The sequence below is a fragment of the Caretta caretta genome, chromosome 5 (genome assembly GCF_965140235.1).
Source record: "Caretta caretta isolate rCarCar2 chromosome 5, rCarCar1.hap1, whole genome shotgun sequence".
Taxonomy (NCBI): Eukaryota; Metazoa; Chordata; order Testudines; family Cheloniidae; genus Caretta; species Caretta caretta.
The window spans coordinates 78,280,564-78,299,186 of NC_134210.1; the positions used below are offsets into that span (position 1 = coordinate 78,280,564).

An 18,623-nucleotide genomic window follows, 5' to 3' on the forward strand; every position below is an offset into this window, starting at 1 on the left:
TGCCCAGCTCCGGCACACACACACGTGAGAGGGGGAGGATCAGGACACAGACCCACCCCTCCCCTGCCTGCTTGGGGGCTCCGCTGAGCTCGATCACAAAGCTCCGTTATTCAAGGTATAAAAGGTCCCGACCCGCCCATAAGCTGCAGTCACTGAAAAACAAAGGAAAAGTCTCTCCCGCCCCCGCCGGGCACCCAGCCCAACTTCCCCAGCTCTGCCCCCAGCACCCTGCTGCGCCTGGGTCAAGCGACCAGCGAGTCGGCACCTAGACTGTCCCTCACCATCGAGACGCCATCTAGAGCGTTTCCGCAACGCTGAGAGCGGTGCGCACGCGCGCAGTTTCTTTTCGTGGTTGTCTTTGGAAAGAGCGCGGGCCGGGGGCTGCTGGCTCGCGTGGGCTGCTGCGGCCGCCGCCATGGCGCAGGTGCTGAACCTCAACAATGAGGTGAGTCCGCACGCGGCCCCTATCCCGCCGCACGTGGCCCTCGCCGGCGGTTTCCCGGCTGCTCCCTCCTGGGGCTCAGAACCGGGGGGCCTCTGGTGGGCGGATGTGGCTCCCCGTTGGGGGGCGGAGGGAGAGCGCTAGGGGGCGGGCGGGTCCCGGGCTGCGCGTGGATGGGGGGGTCCCTGGCTGCGGCGAGTTGTTTCTTGGGCTTTTAGCTCATCACCCATGTCAGAGGAGCCCTGGGATCAGGTATGTTGTGGCCCCTCAAAGCCTGGCCAGTACCAGTCAGAGGAGGCCCCAGTAGCCCTGCAGTGTGGCCCATGGTGCCCAGGGTGTTTATAAGTAGGGGCCCTACCAAATTCATGTTCCGTTTTGGTCAATTTCATGATCATAGGCTTTTAAAAATAGTTAATTTCACAGTTTCAGGTATTTACATCTGAAATGTCACAGTGTTATAACCATGGGGGTCCAGACGCAAAAGAGGGTTGGGTTGGCGGGGGGGTTGCAAGGCTATTGTAGGTCATAGTATTGTCACCCTTATTTCTGTGCTGTTGGTGACCGAGGTGCTGCCTTCAGAACTGGGTAGCTGGAGAGCAGTGGGCTGTGCAGACATGAGGGCTGCATGGTTTGAAGGGGAACATAATCGCTTTTGGAGAGGGCAGGGCTGGCCTTATGGTCCCTCCACCAGCAGCTGGAGTCTGGTGCTTGCTAGGAGTCCCCGGTGTGGCACCCCCAGCCCTGCTTCTCCCTGGCAGATTTCATGGGGGGAGACCAGATTTCACAATCTGTGATTCATTTTTCATGGCTGTGAATTTGGTAGTGTCCTATTTATAAGCCTCTAGAAATGTTTGGTCCAAGTCCTGCCTCTGTCACCCTCATTGAGTGGACACAGGCTGGTGTAAACTTCACGTTGACACCACTGGGATTGAGAAGTGGCGGGTGGAGATGTTGTCTCATGGGCTGCAGTTGTCTGGCTCCATGGGTTCTAGTGGGCTCTGCGCATCCTGATCCAAGTAACTGTAACCAACAGCAATGAGTACTAGCCCTTCTGCATAGCTCAGAGTGGTGTTTAACCTGATGGACACTGTAATTTTGTTGGGTGTTCCCTGTGCCTTAAAAGTAAGGGCAGGTTCAACAGTTTCTTCCAGTTTTTAAAAACTACGTGCATCCCTTTGGCTTCTGGCAGATTGAAATGCTGCCCTTAGATGGAGCTAGCCTGATTAAGATTAACAAAAGATTAGGGTTCCGCCACTGATGTTCTCGGTAATGTCCTAATGGAAAGCACAGACTTTCTCCCTTGAGGCTGCTGAGAAGAGAAAGGGTGCTGTTGTTCAGTGACCCTAAGACCCTCTCCGTGCCAACTGCCAAAGGTGTCATGTAACAGTAACTGTCATGTAACAGTAACTCCTATTAGGTCCGACAAACACACTACATCTAACATATTGTTATCCTTGTTGAATGAAGGCCAGTAGCCAACTGGTCATTAATATAATTGTGATATGTATGTATTAACACTATATGAGGAATTATGATACTTGCTGCTGATATACTTTCAAGTCTGTAGCCAAACAAAGGGAGAAGCAGGTTTTCTTCCAGACAGGAGGGAAGGTATTTATCTCCTTGTTTCGAAAGTAAATTCAGCATTGTGGAACCAACACCGAGAGCCCCATTTTCATGTACCTCATCAGGAAAAGCCGGTTTGACTTGGGGGATGTGAAATCAGCATAAAAGGACACTGGAGTCTGAACCCCAAGGGTTCATCTGGAAACAAATAAAGTAAATTCTGGGGAAATAAAAAGTGAAGCAAAAAGACACTTTTGCGATCCATCACTGAGGGCAGGTCTACACTTAAAACGCTGTGGCGACGCAGTTGCACTTCAGTGAGGACACTACTACACCCACGGGAGAGCTTCTGTCAGCATAGTTCATCCACCTCCACGAGAAGTGATAGCTATGTCAACAGGAGAAGGCCTCCCATCAACATAGCGATGGCTACATTGGGGGTTAGGTCGGAATTACTGTCGCTCAGGGGTGTGGATTTTTCTACACCCCTGAGCCACATAGTTATATTGATGTAAGTTTATAGACCTGGCCCGAGAACAAAAAGGACCGTGTTTTTTGTATCCATGTATGTTGGATCCTGGCCTGGAAGGGACTGGTAACTGAGAAGTTGGCATAGGTGAGAAAATTAACGTAGACATAGATTTTTAGCCTGTTAGAGTTTAGTCTCTCAAAGCATGGTATACTTTTGTTTTATTTGTAACCATATCTGTTTCCACTATCTTTGCTCAGGGCATGGCTACACTTGCAGATGTAGAGTGCTGGGAGTTAAACCAGGCCTTGGAGACAGCAGCAGGGAAAGCGTTGCCGTGCGCTTACACTGTCAGCAGCAAGCGCACTGTCGTGGCCACATTAGCAGATCCTGCAAAGCCATAGAGAGCAGTGCATTGTGGTAGCTATCCCAGTGTGCAAGTGGCTGCAGCGTGCTTTTCGAATGGGGGGGGGAGGTGTTGTGTATATGTGGGGGGAGAGACTGTGTTTTGGGGGGCAGAGAGTGTGTCAGCATGCTGTTTTGTTAGTTCAGACATTGGCAGGGGAAACCCCCAACATCAGCCGCCACCCACGCCTCTCTCTCTCTCTCTCTCTCTCTCTCACATGCCTGCCTCAGTGGCAGCAGCATTCCACAGTAATGGTTTGCTTTGTCCTGGAGCAGATAAGCATGCTGTCAGAAACAGCGCTTTGAAAGGGGATATCCACACGCCTGTAGCAGAGGTCAGAACAATGACAAGAGTGGCCACTTGGGATGTTTCTGGAGGCTAATCACGTCGCAGTAAGGCAACATATAGTCCACACTGACAACCGGGCCAGGTTTCAGCCAGGGCGCAGAAAGCTCTATGCTTCTTGTGGAGGTGGATTACCAGGAACGCTCCAGCTGCAGAGGCCAGCCACTCTAAGTGCCTTGCCACTGTGGACACCTCAGGAGTTAGGGCGCCCGGGGCTGATTTGATGCTCTCTAACTTGCAAGTGTAGCCAAGGCCTCAGTATCATTCAAATCTCTATTTTATGAATAAACTTCTTTGTTTTATCCTGAGTAGATCTCAGTACTTTAATATTAAGTGAAGTGTGAGTTCTTTGTTGACTTAGCTAAGCTGGTGTGCATGCTATCTCTTTGGAGGCAGTGGACTTCGTAATGACTGAGAGTGTCCAATGACAGTGAGTGTCCAGCCTTCTCAGGGCTCAGGAACTGGGATACAAGTGTTACCTGCAAAGTAAAGTAAGGGCTGGCAGAGTCTTGAGAAGTTTGTCAGTGAGGCCTAACAGACTGGGGTAAAAGGATGCTGTCACCCAGTTTAGCTCCAGCAAGTCTCTGTTGCTAAGGCAGAGGGGTCACAAGGTCACTAATACTTGTGGGCGCCCTGAGAGAGCATCACAGGTTCTCAGTCACATGTTATCTCTCAAACCTTTTAGGGGCTACATCTTTCAAGCTGCTGTCAAGTAAGTATTTGATAATATGAAGCCAAACTCACTCCCTGATGGAAATAGGGAGCCCACTCTTTCTTGCCTCCCTCTGAGTCTTCAAACAGGAGGGCTGAGGACAAAAGGAAGGGGAAATAGTTTTTTCAAGCTCTCAGTCAATACCCAGGTATATGCAGTAGACAACTAATGAAGGGTTAATGAAGCTAATGAGCTAATGAAGATAATGAGCTAATGAAGGGTTAATGTTTTACTCTCACTTCTCTCAATATGCACAGTATCTTAAAATAATGCTTAGGCCTTGTTTATATGTACACGGAAATAAGGATATTATTAACTAAAGTTCAGTGGTTACTTTAATTCAGACAGGTAGCCAATTGACCTTCATCTTTCTGGAGACATTCTTTTTGGATTAATTGCCTTAAAACTAAAAACTATACTTCTTTGTTGTGTTACAAATTACTGAATCTTTTAAATTTTTTTCCCTAATTTAAGATGTCATATTTTGACAGTAGTTTTAAATGGTCCTGCATTATTGAGATTTCAAATTGGACAAAATCAGATTGCAGGTATTTTATTCCCTATGTTGTGAATGTGCCGGACAGCAGGGGGAGCATGAGACATAATATTTGGGCTCCTATCTTGCAACTGATAGTTGAAGTTAGGATTTGTCTATAAAGTGGGAAATTTCCCACAATAAGTATTCCACATATTCATCAGTAGGTGTTCTGATATAATTAATTAATAGGTATAATTCCCCTTTGTTGTCACTATGCTGCAAAAAAGTGACTTTAGTCTGGAATAACTACTCTGCTTTGGAAGCAGAGTAATTATTGAGGAATAAAATTACTTATTTTGGAGTACAGTATCAACATGGTAAGTTATTCAGGAATAGATATTTGCTAATGCTGTGCTGGTCAGATGTCTGCAGACAAGCCCTTAGAGGGGGTGACACAGATGCAAGGGATCACATGTTTGGGTACAGTTGCCGACTCAGATCGCTATTATACACTCAGGTGGTAGGAGCCTTAAAGCTTAAGCTGTCTCTCCCTCTGACTTTAATCAGGCCATTAAATAGAATTGTGTTGCATTTTTTTAACTTCTTGTAGGGTGGATAGGTTCTGGATTAAGTCTGTCTAGGTCCAGACCTATCCTTTTAACTTCCAAATATTCAGCATGATAGGAACCAGACAGAACAGGCAGTCTGTTTATATAAAATTGAAAAATAAACATGAGTATCTGTTTAGTGACTTAGCTCTTTGTGTGCTATCTCACTTGAGATTTGGGATTCTAAAATATTAATTTGTACTTGAAAACAAAATGGCAGTTCTGCTCTCTAACGTGTTTTTAAACAATTCACTGTGGGGGGTTCCACATTTTCCAAAGGACTACAGATTATTTTTGTGCAGTTTGAGTACAAAGATACTGTTTTTCTAAGTGCTAATCATGTAAATTCTCAACTTGGATTTGAAAGTCATGTTATGTACTTTCCTCCTTGCAGATTCTTTCTGATAGTAAGGATTCAACTAATAGGATTAACTATGTATAAATGAGGTTGTTTGGAACAGAGTTAACTATTCTGGATGAGTTTATGGATCAGCCAGAACTGAATCCAGCTTGCTTGTGCAGCTATGTTGACTTTCTAAAGTGCTAACAAGAATAAAAAGGACTACAAATAGGCTTGGCAGAATTAGATTTTTATTTTTATAATTTTAACAGATATTGATTTATTTTAAAACTGTTTTTATTTAAATTTTCATAGTTGCACACAATTAGGGGGTTAAGCATTTTAAACTTTTTTTAATCAGTTTAAATTTTCACAGTTGCGGGAACTTAGGAGAGTGGGTATCAGACAATGGGACTCTCACTAATTTAATATCTATAAACATTAACAAATAGTTTAAAAGCTTTCAATAATTATACTATGACTGTAGACATTGAAATTCAAAAACGTAAAAGCTTTATAACTGTTAAAACACAAGTGTCAACATTTACAAAACAAATAGTGATAAATCAAACACTAAGTTCTCAAGCAACATTTTTCTTATGTTGCCTACCTGTACCTTTTGATTACCATCGATAGAAATACTTTTTCATTGGTTTGTATGAATGGTGAACTCGACATTTACTGACGATCTAATCTTCCCAATTTATTTTTGGTCCTAAAGTAAGTAGACATGATTTTGAATACACGGAGGAAACATATTTTTGATGGAGTGTAATTTATACAGATACTTTTCGAAGTAGAACCACACAAATAAAAATAACTAATGAATATGGGGAACATGAGTGGTGAAAACAAGTGTGTTCCACACCAATTTTGGCAATTCTTTCATTTAGTGTTATCACAGATTGCATTATTTTGTCTTTGAGATCATAGAAGAATTTGTGAAGTCCCTGAATTCATACCAGTAATCATAAAAAATAATACAACCTAAAATGAGTTGGCAGAAATCAAAGAAACCCAAGCCACACAAATTCTGTGAAAGGTCTTTGTGAAAGGTCCTGATCTCATTTAACATAATACATTATTATACACTAGGGAAATAAGCAAAAGACTTAACACAGAATACATGGATATTGCACTAGTACATGCTAAATTAGAAATATCTTTTGAGTTAGTGAAAAAAATCCATATTGGAGTTACTCAAGGATGATGGGTTTCAGAGTAGCAGCCGTGTTAGTCTGTATTCGCAAAAAGAAAAGGAGTACTTTTGGCACCTTAGAGACTAACCAATTTATTTGAGCATAAGCTTTTGTGAGCTACAGCTCACTTCATCGGATGATATAGCTAGAAAATGAAAACAGAAGAGATGGTAGAGCTGAACAATAGTAATTAAAGAAAAAATTACTTTTAAACAAAGTACTGGAATACAGGTAAGATGGGAGACTACTGGAGGTACTAAATGATGCGGGGGAAATGTGTGGATTATTTGAGAGAACACTATGAAGATTCTTGATCTTGCTAGCAGCTAATAAGGAGAAACAGAGTCTGGGCTCTGAAATCTTGTGGCAGTATTATGAGATATTGATGAGTGGCCAAGATTTTCAGGAATCTATAAAGGGAAAATGGAAGGGACACTGAATTTCTTATAAGGGAATCTATTTATTTTTATTTAAGATCTTAATCTTACAGGCAAAGAGAGGAGCTTTACCATTGTCCATCTTGGGCACGTGCATTGTTTCAGTCACTTCAGCAGAGAATCTAAGCTGAATACCAGTCAAGCAAGTAATCTTAAAAAGGACTGATGCTTAGCAAAATTTTAAATTAGCTATATAGATAAAATAATTTTCTGGGAAACTAAACCGAAATAAATTACATGGGCAATTGTAATTGACCAGGTGGAGCACTCTGTCCTATGTTCAGGAGATAGTGGAAGTTGACAGCATTGGACTAGTTTGATTGTATTGCCTAAACATAGTGTTTGACTGTCTTCTCTTAAAATCCAAACCAAATACAGATCCACAAATTGAAATGCTTCAGATAAGCTGTTTAATTTTTTGTTGTAGAAATTTACACTTTCTTTTTATGGCTGCAAAGAGAAACATTAACTGTCACATCTGTTTAAATAGTATTTTTTAATTGCTGACATAGTTAAATTGGTTTGGGGAACTGAAAGGGCAAATGTTTAGTTAATTACTTACTAAAGGCACCTCCGGGACTGCAGAAGGCTTTTAAAGCAAGGTCTGCAGTCATTTAATGCTGTAGTCACTTACTTGGTTTTTTCCCCACCCTGTATTGATACATCATAGGTGATCTGAGACTACTAACGCCAGCCAATGTTTTAAAGATGCTTTTTGGAAGCAGAGAAGTTTCCCAGCTGCTTTTCTCAAATGGCTTTTTATTTTGGGAGCCCAATTCCCCATATTGTGTATGTCCAGTCTGAACTATGACCATGTTTATTTACAAGTCATATGCTTGTAGAGTGTATTTATTTGAATAGGGACTGTAGCTTGTCCAAGATTATTTGAGTAAACAGTACTGTTTATGCTGTTTTGTGTTTTTCAGGAAGCATTTATCAGAACAAAACAAAAAATCTGAGATCTGATAATGTTCAAAAGTTTTCAGAGATACTTGTCATTAAGTGACGGCTGACAGCATTTGGGATCTCATTTTGGGATGTATAAGTAGGGGCATAGCGAGCAGATCGAGGGACGTGATCGTCCCCCTCTATTTGACATTGGTGAGGCCTCATCTGGAGTACTGTGTCCAGTTTTGGGCCCCACTCTACAAGAAGGATATGGATAAATTGGAAAGAGTCCAGCGAAGGGCAACAAAAATGATTAGGGGTCTGGAACACATGAGTTATGAGTAGAAGCTGAGGGAACTGGGATTGTTTAGTCTGCAGAAGAGAAGAATGAGGGGGGATTTGATAGCTGCTTTCAACTACCTGCGAGGTGGTTCCAGAGAGGATGGTTCTAGACTATTCTCAGTGGTAGAAGAGGACAGGACAAGGAGTAATGGTCTCAAGTTGCAGGGGGGAGCTTTAGGTTGGATATTAGGAAAAACTTTTTCACTAGGAGGGTGGTGAAACACTGGAATGCGTTGCCTAGGAAGGTGGTGGAATCTCCTTCCTTAGGGTATGTCTACACTACGGAATAAGGTCGAATTTATAGAAGTCGGTTTTTTAGAAATCGGTTTTATATATTCGAGTGTGTGTGTCCCCACAGAAAATGCTCTAAGTGCATTAAGTGCATTAACTCGGCGGAGCGCTTCCACAGTACCGAGGCTAGAGTCGACTTCCGGAGCGTTGCACTGTGGGTAGCTATCCCACAGTTCCCGCAGTCTCCGCTGCCCATTGGAATTCTGGGTTGAGATCCCAATGCCTGATGGGGCTAAAACATTGTCGCGGGTGGTTCTGGGTACATATCGTCAGGCCCCCGTTCCCTCCCTCCCTCCGTGAAAGCAAGGGCAGACAATCATTTCGCGCCTTTTTTCCTGAGTTACCTGTGCAGACACCATACCACTGGAAGCATGGAGCCCGCTCAGGTAACCGTCACCCTGTGTCTCCTGGGTGCTGGCAGACGCGGTACGGCATTGCTACACAGTAGCAGCAACCCCTTGCCTTGTGGCAGCAGACGGTACAGTACGACTGGTAGCCGTCATCGTCATGTCCGAGGTGCTCCTGGCCACGTCGGCTGGGAGCGCCTGGGCAGACATGGGCGCAGGGACTAAGTTTGGAGTGACTTGACCAGGTCATTCTCTTTAGTCCTGCAGTCAGTCCTATTGAACCGTCTTATGGTGAGCGGGCAGGCGATACGGACTGCTAGCAGTCGTACTGTACCATCTTCTGCCGAGCAGCCATGAGATGTGGATGGCATGCAGTCCTTCTGCACCGTCTGCTGCCAGCCAAAGATGTAAAAGATAGATGGAGTGGATCAAAACAAGAAATAGACCAGATTTGTTTTGTACTCATTTGCTTCCCCCCCTCCCCTGTCTAGGAGACTCATTCTTCTAGATCACACTGCAGTCACTCACAGAGAAGGTGCAGCGAGGTAAATCTAGCCATGTATCAATCAGAGGCCAGGCTAACCTTCTTGTTCCAATAAGGACAATAACTTAGGTGCACCATTTCTTATTGGAACCCTCCGTGAAGTCCTGCCTGAAATACTCCTTGATGTACAGGCACCCCCTTTGTTGATTTTAGCTCCCTGAAGCCAACCCTGTAAGCCGTGTCGTCAGTCGCCCCTCCCTCTGTCAGAGCAACGGCAGACAATCGTTCCGCGCCTTTTTTCTGTGCGGACGCCATACCAAGGCAAGCATGGAGGCCGCTCAGCTCACTTTGGCAATTAGGAGCACATTAAACACCACACGCATTATCCAGCAGTATATGCAGCACCAGAACCTGGCAAAGCGATACCGGGCGAGGAGGCGACGTCCGCGCGGTCACGTGAGTGATCAGGACATGGACACAGATTTCTCTAAAAGCATGGGCCCTGCCAATGCATGCATCATGGTGCTAATGGGGCAGGTTCATGCTGTGGAACGCCGATTCTGGGCTCGGGAAACAAGCACAGACTGGTGGGACCGCATAGTGTTGCAGGTCTGGGACGATTCCCAGTGGCTGCGAAACTTTTGCATGCGTAAGGGCACTTTCATGGAACTTTGTGACTTGCTTTCCCCTGCCCTGAGGCGCATGAATACCAAGATGAGAGAAGCCCTCACAGTTGAGAAGCGAGTGGCGATAGCCCTGTGGAAGCTTGCAACGCCAGACAGCTACCGGTCAGTTGGGAATCAATTTGGAGTGGGCAAATCTACTGTGGGGGCTGCTGTGATGCAAGTAGCCCACGCAATCAAAGATCTGCTGATATCAAGGGTAGTGACCCTGGGAAATGTGCAGGTCATAGTGGATGGCTTTGCTGCAATGGGATTCCCTAACTGTGGTGGGGCTATAGACGGAACCCATATCCCTATCTTGGCACTGGAGCACCAAGCCGGCGAGTACATAAACCGCAAGGGGTACTTTTCATTAGTGCTGCAAGCTCTGGTGGATCACAAGGGACATTTCACCAACATCAACGTGGGATGGCCGGGAAAGGTGCATGATGCTTGCATCTTCAGGAACTCTGGTCTGTTTCAAAAGCTGCAGGAAGGGACTTTATTCCCAGACCAGCAAATAACTGTTGGGGATGTTGAAATGCCTATATGTATCCTTGGGGACCCAGCCTACCCCTTAATGCCATGGCTCATGAAGCCGTACACAGGCAGCCTGGACAGTAGTCAGGAGCTGTTCAACTACAGGCTGAGCAAGTGCAGAATGGTGGTAGAATGTGCATTTGGACGTTTAAAGGCGCGCTGGCGCAGTTTACTGACTCGCTTAGACCTCAGCGAAACCAATATTCCCACTGTTATTACTGCTTGCTGTGTGCTCCACAATATCTGTGAGAGTAAGGGGGAGACGTTTATGGCGGGGTGGGAGGTTGAGGCAAATCGCCTGGCTGCTGGTTACGCGCAGCCAGACACCAGGGCAGTTAGAATAGCACAGGAGGGCGTGGTGTGCATCAGAGAAGCTTTGAAAACCAGTTTCATGACTGGCCAGGCTACGGTGTGAAAGTTCTGTTTGTTTCTCCTTGATGAAACCCCCCGCCCCTTGGTTCACTCTGCTTCCCTGTAAGCTAACCACCCGCCCCTCCTCCCTTCAATCACCGCTTGCAGAGGCAATAAAGTCATTGTTGCTTCACATTCATGCATTCTTTATTCATTCATCACACAAATAGGGGGATGACTACCAAGGTAGCCCAGGAGGGGTGGTGGAGGAGGGAAGGAAAATGCCACACAGCACTTTAAGCACAGCACTTTAAAAGTTTACAACTTTAAAATTTATGGAATGACAGCCTTCTTTTTTTTTGGGCAATCCCCTGTGGTGGAGTGGCTGGTTGGCCGGAGGCCCCCCCACTGCGTTCTTGGGCATCTGGGTGTGGAGGCTATGGAACTTGGGGAGGAGGGCGGTTGGTTACAGAGGGGCTGCAGTGGCAGTCTGTGCTCCAGCTGCCTTTGCTGCGGCTCAACCATACACTGGAGCATACTGGTTTGGTCCTGCAGCAGCCTCAGCATTGAATCCTGCCTCCTCTCATCACGCTGCCGCCACATTTGAGCTTCAGCCCTGTCTTCAGCCCGCCACTTACTCTCTTCAGCCCGCCACCTCTCCTCCCGGTCATTTTGTGCTTTCCTGCACTCTGACATTATTTGCCTCCACGCATTCGTCTGTGCTCTGTCAGTGTGGGAGGATTGCATGAGCTCGGAGAACATTTCATCGCGAGTGCGTTTTTTTTTCTTTCTAAGCTTCACTAGCCTCTGGGAAGGAGAAGATCCTGTGATCATTGAAACACATGCAGCTGGTGGAGAAAAAAAAAGGGACAGCGGTATTTAAAAAGACACATTTTATAAAACAGTGGCTACACTCTTTCAGGGTAAACCTTGCTGTTAACATTACATACATAGCACATGTGCTTTCGTTACAAGGTCGCATTTTGCCTCCTCCCACCGCGTGACTACCCCCTCAACCTTCCCCCCTCCCTGTGGCTAACAGCGGGGAACATTTCTGTTTAGCCACAGGCAAACAGCCCAGCAGGAATGGGCTCCTCTGCGTGTCCCCTGAAGAAAAGCACTCTATTTCAACCAGGTGACCATGAATTAGATCTCACTCTCCTGAGGATAACACAGAGAGATAAAGAACGGATGTTGTTTGAATGCCAGCAAACATACACTGCAATGCTTTGTTCTACAATGATTCCCGAGTACGTGTTACTGGCCTGGAGTGGTAAAGTGTCCTACCATGAAGGACGCAATAAGGCTGCCCTCCCCAGAAACCTTTTGCAAAGGCTTTAGGACTACATCTAGGAGAACCGCAAATGCCAGGGCAAAGTAATCCTTTCACATGCTTGCTTTTAAACCATGTATAGTATTTTAAAAGGTACACTCACCAGAGGTCCCTTCTCCGCCTGCTGGGTCCAGGAGGCAGCCTTGGGTGGGTTCGGGGGGTACTGGCTCCAGGTCTAGGGTGAGAAACAGTTCCTGGCTGTCGGGAAAACCGGTTTCTCCGCTTGCTTGCTGTGTGCTATCTACAACCTCCTCCTCATCATCATCTTCTTCGTCCCCAAAACCTGCTTCCGTATTGCCTCCATCTCCATTGAAGGAGTCAAACAACACGGCTGCGGTACTGGTGGCTGAACCCCCTAAAATGGCATGCAGCTCATCATAGAAGCGGCATGTTTGGGGCTCTGACCCAGAGCGGCTGTTCGCCTCTCTGGTTTTCTGGTAGGCTTGCCTCAGCTCCTTCAGTTTCACGTGGCACTGCTTCGGGTCCCTGTTATGGCCTCTGTCCTTCATGCCCTGGGAGATTTTGACAAAGGTTTTGGCATTTCGAAAACTGGAACGGAGTTCTGATAGCACGGATTCCTCTCCCCAAACAGCGATCAGATCCCGTACCTCCCGTTCGGTCCATGCTGGAGCTCTTTTGCGATTCTGGGACTCCATCATGGTCACCTGTGCTGATGAGCTCTGCATGGTCACCTGCAGCTTGCCACGCTGGCCAAACAGGAAATGAGATTCAAAAGTTCACGGTTCTTTTCCTGTCTACCTGGCCAGTGCATCTGAGTAGAGAGTGCTGTCCAGAGCAGTCATAATGGAGCACTCTGGGATAGCTCCCGGAGGCCAATACCATCGAATTGTGTCCACAGTACCCCAAATTCGAGCCAGCAACGTCGATTTAAGCGCTAATCCACTTGTCAGGGGTGGAGTAAGGAAATCGATTTTAAGAGCCCTTTAAGTCGAAATAAAGGGCTTCATTGTGTGGACGGGTGCAGGTTTACATCGATTTAACGCTGCTAAATTCGACCTAAAGTCCTAGTGTAGACCAGGGCTTAGAAGTTTTTACGGTCAGGCTTGACAAAACCCTGGCTGGGATGATTTATTTGGGGATTGGTCCTGCTTTTGAGCAGGGGGTTGGACTAGATGACCTCCTGAGGTCCCTTCCAACCCTGATATTCTATGATTCTGTGACAGGTTGTTAAGTTGATAATGTTGATGTCCTGCTGGGAACTAGACTGAGGCAGAGGAAATTTATCTCCTCAGTGCAGTATATGAGAAATCAGATTTTTCAAAATTGCTCTAAGGTAAGGTCTGGTACTCTTAAATTTTTTAAAGTGATTAACTTTTTTTAAAAATACAAACATTTCAAAAATTGGTTTCGTACATGGTCCAGTAATCTGATGCATTTTCTGTATCTAATCTGTGTCAGGCATTGTTAATCTGCATTAAGATTTTTATGAATTTAACTTCTGTAATTAGATGTAGTGCTTTGACTACCTTTTGATATTACAGGTTTCAGAGTAGCAGCCGTTAGTCTGTATTGGCAAAAAGAAAAGGAGTACTTGTGGCACCTTAGAGACTAACCAATTTATTTGAGTACTCCTTTTCTTTTTTCAAGTAAATTGGTTAGTCTCTACGGTGCCACAAGTACTCCTTTTCTTTTTGATATTACGTTGCTGTTTTTCTTTACTTATTAGTATATCTGAACAGACAGAGTTTGAGAACAGTGTTAAAAAAAACCTGTTGGTTTATGGTTGTAATAGATTAGAAGAGTTCTGTAGGGGAACTTAGACTCCAGTTGTCACCTCTGGGCTTTTCAGAGGCTGGGCAGAACAAATAAAGAACTTCCTACATCAAGGAGTTAAAGAAAGGTTTTGAAAAGCTTTCTTCAACCTGTTTCCTAAACGTTTCTCAAGGAGAACTTTTTCACTGTTAACATTCTCCTTCCTCTCCCTCCTTCCCTCCAAAGGATGGTCTGGCTCCTAATCCCAGTCAGCCAACCTTCTCCTCACAGCACACACCCCTTCTAAAGAGTGCTGAAGCAGTTACTAATTCTCTTTGCCAACCCATGAGCATGCACTAATTAATCATACAAAGTGATTGAGGTGGGTGGGGGTGGGAGGGGAATCTGTAACTGGGCTCTGGCAGGTATGGGGTGCGATTGTCTGGGCTTGTGGTGGGGGGACACACAGCTGGGCTCTGGTGGATAGTGGAAGCAAGCCTCTGGGCTGAGGGGCACCACATGTCTGGGCTCTGAGGGGTCAGGGGCGTGGGTGTCTGGGCTTGGGGGTGCCCCACACCTGGGCTCTGGGTGGAGGGCATGTGGGTGTTGGAGCCCCCGGCTGGGCTCTGTTGGGGAGGGGGTAAAGAAATAAGAACTAGGTTATCATAAGGGTTCTTTTTTTGTTTTGTTTTGTTTCTGTATTGTTACAGCCATACTTACTGATAGGTGTTTTGAAATAAATTAACAAAATAATTGAAACTGGAGTGATTATACAGTGTTGTTTTGACAAATAAAATATGCAGAATCTTAAAATATAGTGTACAGAATTTTTAATTTTTTTGTGTAGAATTCCCCCAGGAGTAAAGTGTAGAATTTTCCCCCACATAACTGCACTCAAAAACAAAACAATATAAAACTTGTAGGCTCTAAAGTCCACTCGGTCCTACTTCTTGTTCAGCCAGTTGCTAAGACAGACTGGTTCGTTTACATTTGCTGCCTCCTGCTTCTTTACAATGTCACCTGAAAGTGAGAACAGGCGTTCAAATGTCCGGTTCATTTACATTTACTGACTGCTTCTTCTTTACAATGTCACCTGAAAGTGAGAACAGGCGTTCAAATGGCACTGTTGTAGCTGGCATTGCAAGGTATTTATGTGCCAGATATGCTAAATGTTCGTATGCTCCTTAGTACAGTCTACAAGTGGAAGCATAATCTTTTATCTTTTTACAGTGCAAATATTTGTAATAAAAATAATATAAAGTGAGCACTATACAGTTTGCATTCTGTGTTGTAATGACAATAAATATAGTTAACAATGGAGAGAATATTTATAATTTCAATTATTCTATTGTTTAACAGTGTGATTAAAACAACAATCACAACTATTTTTTTAAACTCATGCTTAATTGCGATTATTTTTAATCACTTGGCAGCCCTAATTTTTAATTATGCTTTAACTTTAAATTTTAGAAATATGTTAACTAGTGTAGACAGAACACAAACACATGTTGCCAACACTAGCTATTGTCTTCATTACAGCGTGAGCTCAAGTTATCTACACTTGGTTTAACAACTCTCAAGTGAGCCTTGCTAAAGTAAGAGTGGTCACACTGCACAACACTTGAGCAGTTCAGAGTGTTTGTATTAGCAGCACAAAGTAGTTGAGTCCTTTCTGCATTATTAGCTGGAGTATCAGTCCCGCTTGGGTGTCAACCCCCTACCCTGATGGACCAGCTAGCTCAAGTTTAAAGGATCACTTAATTTGAGCTAGCGATTGTTGTGTGTGCATGGGAATCAGCTCGTCTACACTGGCAGCAACACTTTAACATGCCTTGTGTAGTCGCGCCCTGCGAGGGGCACTGTCTACACTGGTGCTTTACGGTGCTGAAACTTGCTGCGCTCGGGGGTGTTTTTTCACGTCCCTGAGCCAGAAAGTTGCAGCGCTATAAATTGCCAGTGCAGACAAGCCCTCGGATTACTCCTCAAATTAACGCTGCAGTGAAGACATGCCCTAGGTTTTAAACATGACTAAGAGCAAGTGTTTGTTCTGTCTACATGAAAATATTCAACTGTATTAGTGAAAATATGACTAAAAGCTCAAGTGTAGGTATACCATAATGTGTCCAGAGGATAACTCCTTGATATGGCAATGTTGCCTGGAATGTTCTGTCTTCAGTGTGGTCATTTAATTTTGTGTTTATACCAAATATTTTATGGGGTTTTAAAGATATAATTCAACAAATATTTGACTTTTGTATTTTATACATGTAGAAGGAAACCCATGCTTTTTGAGAGAGTGGAATTATCCTTCTATGTGAGCAAGACTTGTTTAAAACACAGTGGCAGACATTTTGTTTACTAATCTTTTAGTATTTTATGAAGTGTGACTTCAAAGTATTAGAGTTTCCAAACTAGTTTGGAAACTAATTCATAATTAAAAGCAGTTATCTCCTGTGTAACTGACATGGCTATGTTCAAAAAATGAATGTTGACTTAGTCTGTCAGCAGAAAATCTCAACTAAGGCCCTGAATCAAGAAAGCACTTAAGCATGTGTTTAATGTTAAAAACATGAATAAGCATCTGTCCTGAATAGGAGTGCTTAATGTGCAGAAATAGCAGCAAGACTAGATCCCAACTCCTCAATGTGCTTAGCTCTCCTACAACTTTGCTGCTTTCTTCTTGAAATCCCATTTCTACATTCTGATGATGGCCACGTTGGATTGCTTAAACCCCATTGGTGTCTGTGCATGCTATAATATACAATGACAGGTTTCAGAGTAACAGCCGTGTTAGTCTGTATTCGCAAAAAGAAAAGGGGGACTTGTGGCACCTTAGAGACTAACCAATTTATTTGAGCATAAGCTTTCATGAGCTACAGCTCACGTCATCGGATGCATACTGTGGAAAATACAGAAGATGTTTGTTTTTATACACACAAATCATGAAAAAATGGGTGTTAATCACTACAAAAGGTTTTCTCTCCCCCCACCCCACTCTCCTGCTGGTAATAGCTTATATAAAGTGATCACTCTCCTTCCAGTGTGTATGATAATCAAAGTGGGCCATTTCCAGCACAAATCCAGGGTTTAGCAAGAACATCTGGGGGGGGGGGGGGAGAGGGTTAGGTTACCTTGCATAATGACTTAGCCACTCCCAGTCTCTATTCAAGCCTAAGTTAATTGTATCCAATTTGCAAATGAATTCCAATTCAGCAGTCTCTCGCTGGAGTCTGGATTTGAAGTTTTTCTGTTGTAATATCGCAACTTTCATGTCTGTAATCGTGTGACCGGAGAAATTGAAGTGTTCTCCGACTGGTTTATGAATGTTATAGTTCTTGACATCTGATTTGTGCATCATACACATTGTAAGGAGAGTGATCACTTTACATAAGCTGTTACCAACAGGAGAGTGGGGTGGGGGGAGAGAAAACCGTTTGTAGTGATTAACACCCATTTTTTTCATGATTTGTGTGTATAAAAATAAACATCTTCTGTATTTTCCACAGTATGCATCCGATGAAGTGAGCTGTAGCTCACGAAAGTTTATGCGCAAATAAATTGGTTAATCTCTAAGGTGCCACAAGTACTCCTTTTCTTTTTGCATAATATACAATGTGCCTCTGAATAGGTTTGATAATTCCATTTTTATTTCCATGTAGCACAGTGGAGTGGATAGGCAGGAAAAGGAGGAGGAAAGTAGAAAGTTGGAGCAAAGTGGAAAGATGAGAGAAGGGACTTTTGAGAAGGAGTAGAAATATGGAGAATAAGATGCTTCTTTGATCTAGTGCAAGGAAATGCATGTTACCCTCCCCCACTCTTTTTCCCTAAGAGAAAAGGATAGTGATAAGAATACAAACACAAATTTATGTGGGAGGAAGGAAAACCTTTTATCTTGTAAACTCTTATAGCCATTGTATACAAGTATGCTTCCAGTGTTTACATTCATTAGGCTGCAATTGTCTGTCTCTCCCCCCCCACCAAAATCCTCTCCTTTTGTCTAATTTTGCAGTGATGATCTTATATTGAAACAATATCTTGTCCTTATCTGGCCATTAACTGATGACTATGAACTTGCATGAAAACAAGATCTTTGTTTGAACATATTTCTAGGAATAAAGAATGAGGGAAGAAAAAGATTAGAAAACATGTATCGTACACCAGATGTATTTCATTTACAAAGTCTTCTAAAGTTTTAATATGTGGTCCCAGGTACAATAGTCTGCTGTCAGAAAGTATGTGTGGATAAACTAAATTCTTCTGAAAAATTTTGCTAGATGGCAGCACATAATCAGCAATGTCAATGACTGCTTTAGAGAGATCTATGTCATGTATATGTTTAATATGGAAAAAAGGATTGTTTTTCATCTGCAATATAGAGGAGTACAAGAGTGAAACTGATTACTGTTCACAAATACAGTTATAAGATTTGAGTTTATTAATCATAACTAATGCTTTTAGGCAGTATTGGCCTATTTCTATTCTGTGGGACGGTACAGTTGTAGAGACTGAAAGCACAGAATTTGGCCTTATTTGATTTTTATTTATTTATTTTTTAAAAGTTTCTTAGGTTTTGGAAATGTGTTAAACATGTGGACAAACAACCGAGGTAGCAAAAAGACAAAATATAAAAAATAAATGTATTTCACATTTTAAAGTCCAGTTGTAACAAG

The 18,623-nt window shown here is 43.8% G+C and overlaps 1 protein-coding gene across 8 annotated transcripts in view; it reads left to right on the forward strand.

Annotated features, from left to right (window-relative positions):
• Positions 1 to 292: 292 nt before the first annotated feature.
• The window catches only part of SRFBP1 (serum response factor binding protein 1), a 134,137-nt gene continuing 115,806 nt past the window's right edge, over positions 293 to 18,623 (forward strand). For 2 of the 8 annotated variants that reach the window (XM_075128621.1, XM_048849399.2), the window contains exon 1: positions 293 to 445. In XM_075128621.1, coding sequence (XP_074984722.1) covers positions 416 to 445 — 30 coding nt within the window. In that variant the 5' untranslated portion in view covers positions 293 to 415. The remainder of the gene's footprint in view (positions 446 to 18,623) is intronic. The other 6 variants (XM_075128620.1, XM_048849398.2, XM_048849401.2 and 3 more) reach the window with 5 other exon arrangements.